We start from the raw sequence: 7500 nt of genomic DNA, 5'->3' as shown, positions 1-7500 counted from the left end.
TACATCAGAACATCATCATTTGTGTTCTATGGTGGTTACTAGGTTTTCAAAGAATAAAATCACCTTTGATTTGCTAAATTATGTGTTTGTTGCGCTAATCAGAGGCCCGTTTTAGATCAATTTTAAGGTAAGAATCGGTGTTATTTCTAAACAACGAAACTGATTTGGCTTTGACAATTCATTTTCACTTACCAAATACAGAATAAGGGCTTCTTGTCAACAATTTGGTTTGTTTATGGCCTGAATTAGGCTCAAAATTCCATTTTGCATCGCCTTAGAGGGGCATGAAGTGTTTGTTCCAAAAATTCAATAAACCATAACAAGCCAAATTTTTCTCAACTGATTTTGATAACTGGGTGACTAAAGTAAACAGTGGTATAGGTTTGGAAGTTATGCAAGAAGGCAGGTGAATAAAGTGAAATTTTGAAAAATGGCTATTTTGGGTTGTAATTTTAACATCAATTTTGGCCAAACTCTAGCCCCAGGCTCCTCTCTGTGAAATACCTTGAGGACAAAGTTACATGCATGAACTAAAGGCTCTATTATAGTAGAGTTCACGGTCAAATTCATTTGGCAGCACAATTTACCAGTGGGGTCTTATCACACTTTCAAAATGCTCCCTGGAAGGCTGGATTTTTGGTGCTCAAAGGGCAAAAAATGAGACCCCCCCTGTAACTCCAAAACTAAAACTCAGAGAGGGGAGCCAAAATGGCTTTTGAAATATCTCATTATACCCAACTTCTGTGCCAAGTTTCAGCCAAATCGGTTGACCACAACTTTTGGCCTCTGGAACACTTTCTCAGACAATGACACTTAAGAAGCAAGCCTCAATCAGAAATGATCCAGTGTTTGGATTGCAGCGACCAAGACGAGAAACAAATGAAGAAAACAAGGAAAGCAGGAACAGTTCAAAAAATAGGAAGGTCCCACCACCGCCAAGTCTAAAGGATTTCACTATCTCCTCCACCCAAATAGATAAGCCAACCAGAGAAGGAAGTTCAGCTGCCTGCTCTATTTGTAAATCTTCCCCTCATCGATTGCAGCAGTGCCCAGTCATCAAACAGTGTGACCGTGTAGCAGTAAGGCGACAATATGCAGCATCATATGGGTTCTGTTTCAACTGTGGCCGCCATAAGCCCAATCACAGCGGCTCGTCCTGTCCTGAACCTCCAGGCTGCTCCAAGTGCCCCGGGTATCACTTGTCACTGTTGCACAAGGAGAACAACACGGGACATCGCTTCAGGCCGAAGAGGAACACTGACTCAAATGGCAATGTCAACCAAGAAAATCCCCCTGCTCCTACCATGGTTCCCCAACAAGGAGCAGAACAAGGCGTACGACCCCAAGTCAGCAAAAACCATCAAGCAGCAATAAGCTTAACCAAAGTTAGTACTGCGAGAGCTCAAGTCCTGTTGAATGTAGTGCCAGTTACGGTTACAGTGGAGGATGGCAACTCCCTTTCCACGTATGCATTCCTTGACAATGGGTGCACCGACACCCTCATTGATCGCGAGCTTTCCGATCTGCTTAATCTGAAAGGGACTTCAGAGCAAATTGGTATCAAAACAATCAGAGGCAGTGAAGAATCAGTGGAGACTCAGCGAGTATCGTTCACCCTCGGTCCTGCAGAAGGGTGCGGCAGTGACATAGAAGTCGATGAAGCATATGTGCTCTCAGACCTTAATCAAACGGAGCAAGTTTTACCAGAGACAGTGGATGTCAGCGAGTATCCACACTTGCAAGATCTGAACTTCCCAGAAGTTGACCTCTATCGGGTGTCAATAATTGTAGGGAACAATGTCCCTGCTGCGCACTTGCAAAATGAGGTCAGGGTACCTCCAGACAACAATGGCCCCTATGGTTACCGATGCCCACTTGGCTGGAGCCTTGCAGGGCCTCTAACCAACAGAGAAAGAGGGAAGGCAGCAGTTAACTTTTTATCAGTTGGCATTCAGCCTGTTGATCAGATAGAACGTTTCTGGAAAATCGAAGATTACGGAGCGGCCAAGGAGAGTGACAAACCATTGTCAATCGAGGATAGGAGAGCATTGAAAATCCTTGAGGAAACTACCACCTTTATTGACGGGCATTACGAAGTTGGTCTTCTGTGGAAGGACGACAAGCCACAACTACCAAATAACCGCGCCCTGGCAGAAAGGCGAGCAGAGATGCTCAGACGGCGCTTAACTAGAGCTGGTAATGAGGAAACTGCGGCAAAATACCGAGCAGTTATGACTGAGTACATCTCTAAGGGGTATGCTCGCAAACTTACCCCTGAAGAAGCAGCCAAGGAGAGTTCGTGCACATGGTATCTACCCCATCATCCAGTGACTAATCCCAATAAATCTGGAAAGCTTCGCATTGTCTTTGATGCCGCAGCTGAGTTCGCAGGAACGTCCCTAAACAAGAACCTTCTCCAAGGCCCGGATATGACCAATAGCCTTGTTGGAGTGCTACTGCGCTTTCGTCAAGGAAGGGTTGGGCTGGCTGCAGATGTGGAAGCGATGTTTCACCAAGTGCGGGTGCGAAAGGAAGATCAAGACGCCCTACGCTCTCTGTGGTGGTCAGATAACTACACTGAACCTCCAGATGTCTATGTCATGGAAGTACACATATTTGGTGCTACTTCTTCTCCCTGTGTTGCAAATTCTGTCTTAAGAAGAACTGCCTGTGACAACGCAAAGGGGTTTAGCCCCGAAGTCCCTACAATCGTCGAAAGGAACTTTTACGTTGACGACGCCTTGCCGTCATTTAGCGATGAAGACTCTGCAATCAAGGGGGCATCTAACTTAGTCGAAATTTTGGGACGTGGTGGATTTCGTCTAACTAAGTTCATGTCCAACAGTAAGGATGTCATGTCCACAATACCTGTTGAAAGGAGAGCGTTGCCAGACCTCAGTCTTCACCTGGATGAGTTACCGGTGGAAAGGGTCCTTGGAGTCCGTTGGTTTGTGCAATCTGACGAGCTAGGCTTCGAGACCAAGAACTTAAATCGTCCTGAGACAAAACGTGGAATCCTTTCTTCTGTCTGTTCACTGTATGACCCTCTTGGTTTTGCCGTGCCTGTGGCCCTTACTGCAAGAGCTCTCATACAGGATATCTGGAAGGCAAAAATAGATTGGGACCAACCACTGGAAGAGCACTTCTTGAAGCGATGGAGATCCTGGACCACTCAGTTGTCATCCTTGTCTGAGCTACGTATCCCACGCAGCTACTTTCCTCCTGAAGGGGATGCAGCCAAGTGCAAATTGCAGCTACACATTTTCTCTGATGCTTCAGAAATCGGTTATGGCGCATCAGCATACCTGAGGATTGAGGATCCAGATGGTCCTACCCATTGCTCGTTTATCATGGGAAAGGCCCGAAATGCTCCAGTGAAATTCACAAGCATACCCAGGCTTGAATTACAAGCAGCAGTCCTTGCTACACGCCTAAACAGGATGCTGAGGGAGGAGTTAGACCTGTGCATTCAGGATACTAAGTACTGGACCGACAGTGAGATAGTTCTTCACTACCTGAAAAACGAGAAGCGTCGATTCCAAACCTATGTTGCCAATCGGGTGCAAGAAATCAGAGGAAATTCAAAACCAGATGAGTGGAATCATGTGCAAGGTTTTTGAACCCAGCAGACGATGTCTCACGGGGCTTAAACCCCTCAGAGCTGAGCGTAAACCACCGCTGGTTACGAGGACCTGAATTCCTTTGGCAGCCAGAATCACTTTGGCCTAATGCAGACCTGAATGAAGTCCCAGACTCAGCCCTAGAATTGAAGAAAGAAGCTCACACCAATCATGCCAAATGTGAATACCATCCTCGCTTCTCCAAAGGCAAATGCCGTCCCACACAGTTTGACGATTGTAACAGCCAAGGAGGTTATAGATCGGATACTCAGCAGTTGCTCTAATTGGAACCGGCTTAGGCGTCAAGTAGCATGGTTGATCCGCTTTATTCACTTTCTTCACAATAGGAAGACCATTCGGACGGGTCACTTGATCTTAGAAGATTACGATGCCGCCGCCACCGCGATTGTAAGAATCATCCAGCGATCATCCTATCCTCAAGAGATCAAAGATCTAAAGACCAGAGGTGAAGTGAAGTCATCTAGTAGCATAGTGAGCCTTAACCCGGTACTTGATGACCATGATATTCTGAGGGTGAAGGGACGTATAGTACACCCACCAGTCGCTGATGCTGCCGGAAATCAGATAATTCTGCCAAGAGACCACCCCATAACGGCTATGATGGTTCGCCACACACACGAGTCAATTGGTCACCTGGGACGCGAGCACGTTATACCCAAGGTCCGCGAGAAGCTGTGGATTCCCCAGATTAGAGTGCTGATCCGTTCTATCCTTGGAAAATGTATCCTTTGCAAAAGGTTAAATGCCAAGCCAATGATCCAGCAAATGGCACCTCTCCCGAGAAGTCGCATGATGGCGTACAAACCTCCCTTTTCGTACTCGGGTATGGATCTTTTTGGGCCTCTGTATGTGAAGCATGGAAGAGGCACGGCAAAACGTTGGTGCTGCTTATTTACCTGCATGAATACCCGCGCTGTTCACCTCGAATTGGTTCAGTCAATGGGCACAGATGACTTTATAATGTGTTTACGAAGATTCATTAACCGTCGTGGTGAAGTGACTGAGATAAGATGCGACCGTGGATCAAACTTTGTTGGAGCAGAACGCGAGTTGAGAGGAGGGCTTGAAGAGTGGAACCAGCAACAGATTGATAGTGAGCTGCTTCAGCGACGGTGTAAGTGGATCTTCCAGCCACCTACCGCCTCAAGTATGTCAGGAGTTTGGGAGCGCCTGGTGCGCAGTGCTAAGACTGTCATAAAGGCAATCCTTGGGGTACAAGTAGTCACAGAACCAGTTCTTCAAACCCTGCTGACAGAAGTTGAAAGAGTACTAAATGGGAGGGCCCTCACCGCCAATTCGGATGATCCTAACGACTTACAGCCACTCACACCTGCGCACTTTCTCATGCAGAGGAAATCTATCTGCCTACCTCCAGGCGTATTCGAGAAAGCAGACCAGTACAGAAGAAAGTGGAAGCAAGTCCAACTTCTTGCTGACTTATTTTGGAAGAGATGGGTGCGCGAATACCTTCCGACCCTGCAAATCTGAGGGAAATGGCGCAAAGCCCTTCCCAACCTGAAGCGAAACGCCCTAGTTCTGCTGGTTGATGATAACGTACCAAGAGGTCATTGGAACCTTGGTCGTGTCTTGGAGGTTTACCCTGGACCTGATGGAATGGTACGCACTGTCAAAGTCAAGACCAAAGACTCCGTCCTTATACGACCAATACAGAAGCTCTGCCTGTTAGAGAATGACTTTGAAACCATGAAGAAGGAACCTAAATAGACTTTTGGGCATCCTGACCGGATTGTCCCAAGGCGGGCGGAATGTTTAGTTTAGAATTTAACGAAAAAACTTGGACGTGTCGTTTTCCTCTGTTTTTATTTGTTTGGACGATTCGTGCCGTGTTGCATAAGGCCATCGACATTTAGTCACATGTTCACAGTGAATTTTTGCTTTTGCACGTGCTCACAGATTGATCTTGTCCTTCAAAGCGTTTTTCTGTCCGATATCCTGCACAGAATGTAAGTTTTATCGTCTGTGGTATTTCCTTATTAGTTGTTCTTTAAGTTTATTTGTCATATAATTTTATTCTTTCTTAGTTTTCACCGTTCATGACGCATCAAAATAGTTTCGATGCCACGAGGTTGTGATGTTTATTCGAGTGGAAATTAAAGCTTACAAACGTCAATTATAACTCGTCGAATTATTGTGCGGACACAACATAGATTTTAATTTCAGTTAGTGTTTGCTGAAGAAAAACATATTCAAGAAGTACTGTGGTCTGGTGAATTGACTAAGAGGATGAAAAGAATGTAAGTCAAATCCATGAAAAGATAGGAGAGACAGGAAATACGAATTTAGTATAGTGTTTGAAATCTACTCATTTGAAAGAAACATCTTGAAAGAAGGGAGGATACATGCTGTTATTAACTTGTTGTATTTTGACCACTCAGTTGTTTATACATTTGAAATCAGTAGTGATGCTTGATAACTCAAACAGGAAATCCAAAAACAAAATCAATTTTTGCTTGAGGAGGATTTTCCAGCATTCGATGTGAAATAATGACAATATGTTGATTATATTATTGTGTGCTCATCGTTGTTGAATTCCAACTATAAGATACTTGAATTGCAATAACCCACTGTTTTGGGTAAGGTGGGTTTGATGTGGTGGCTACATGTATCAGTAACTTTAAAATGGAGAAGTAGAAAAAAGAGAAAATCAGTGGTGAGGGAGTAAGCATGCCGATGAATCCAACCATGAATTAACCTTGCATTCCATCTCCATGAAATGGTGCTCCAGCAAACCCTAAAAGGCAGAAGGAACATTAAAAGGAAATTAATGAAGAACAGTGTATGTATTTTTCGAGTCAACACGATGTGCTATGGAGTGTCTGCTAGATACTGAGTAACAAACATATATGTTGTACATTGTAATCAGCAAGACTTTACCTGCACCCTGTGAACTTACGTTTGTGGCTAAGGCTTGTGTGCTTGATGTCACCAGAGTGTAGGGGAGTCTGTCTCTTCTCGCTTGCATTAAATTATGACAAAAACATATATGTCATTATTTACAATAATGGCGCATCACTTAGCATATTAGTATATAATTGTGCTGCAGGGTCCTTCAAAATTGCAACTTTGTGTTGGGGATTACTGTTTATCACTTTGTAAAATTTATTAGTTTGATTAACTTTTTGTCATTAATTACCTGAACTTTGTGAAATCACATTTGTGGCTCTTGTGATTGTTGATGTAGTTCCCAGCAGATTGAATGGTGGTCTTTGTCTTTGCACTTGTGAAAACTGCATCACTACATTGATAACTAACTTACTAACGTCACATTTCGGTATGAATGTAGATATAATTTCAATATTTGCAATAATTCCTAATATCCATTAAATTTTGTGTCCACCAATGGGTGGGGTCAATTTTATAGGTCTTATATATACCCCCTTTTCCTGTCAGTCAAACATTTGGGTGTAGTTTGGGCCGTAAAACCCGGACTAAGCTATCTTGCTTGTTACGTCAGTCAAAAAGGCTTGAGAAGCGTGTTGTCTTTAAACAAGATTTGAAATATTGAGAAAGTACCGTTGTATATTAGGCACTTTAAAGTCTGGGTGTGTTCCTGTTGAGCTCGCTTTTGGAAAATGGGTGCTAGTTGTGCATGCCTGGTGTGTTTGATGTGATTTCAGGTAATTCTCTGAAACAAAAGTTTAAAGGTCCCACCCTTATTCCACAGTAAAGAAGGGAACTGCCCCACCTCCCCCTCCCCCACTTGAGAACATCAATCAATACTCAATATTTACCTGGAGGAGGTGGGTTTACAACCACGTCATTGTGCAACAGGTCAGTATCTGTCAAAGACAAAATGTTGCAGTAGTGAGTGCAATAATGATTAGAGGATACTACTCAA

The 7500-nt window shown here is 44.1% G+C and overlaps 3 protein-coding genes across 3 annotated transcripts in view; all 3 read left to right on the top strand.

Annotated features, from left to right (window-relative positions):
• Positions 1–7500, top strand: part of LOC137987972 (TNF receptor-associated factor 5-like) — a 57311-nt gene that overhangs the window by 29411 nt on the left and 20400 nt on the right. The gene's annotated exons all lie outside the window — the stretch shown is intronic.
• On the top strand, positions 807–3620 carry LOC137987979 (uncharacterized). Its single transcript, XM_068834051.1, has one exon. The coding sequence runs from the start codon at positions 807–809 to the stop codon at positions 3618–3620; it is 2814 nt and encodes a 937-aa protein (XP_068690152.1).
• LOC137987978 (uncharacterized) lies at positions 3792–5129 on the top strand. Its single transcript, XM_068834050.1, has one exon. The coding sequence runs from the start codon at positions 3792–3794 to the stop codon at positions 5127–5129; it is 1338 nt and encodes a 445-aa protein (XP_068690151.1).

The sequence above is a fragment of the Montipora foliosa genome, unplaced genomic scaffold, assembly GCF_036669935.1.
Source record: "Montipora foliosa isolate CH-2021 unplaced genomic scaffold, ASM3666993v2 scaffold_400, whole genome shotgun sequence".
NCBI lineage: Eukaryota > Metazoa > Cnidaria > Anthozoa > Scleractinia > Acroporidae > Montipora > Montipora foliosa.
The sequence above is the reverse complement of the archived record's forward strand: the minus strand, read 5'-3'. Positions and strand labels throughout refer to the sequence as shown.

Excerpts from the sequence above, each read along its gene's own strand:
- LOC137987978 (XM_068834050.1), top strand. The coding sequence starts at position 3,792 with ATGCCAAATGTGAATACCATCCTCGCTTCTCCAAAGGCAAATGCCGTC.
- LOC137987979 (XM_068834051.1), top strand. The coding sequence starts at position 807 with ATGACACTTAAGAAGCAAGCCTCAATCAGAAATGATCCAGTGTTTGGA.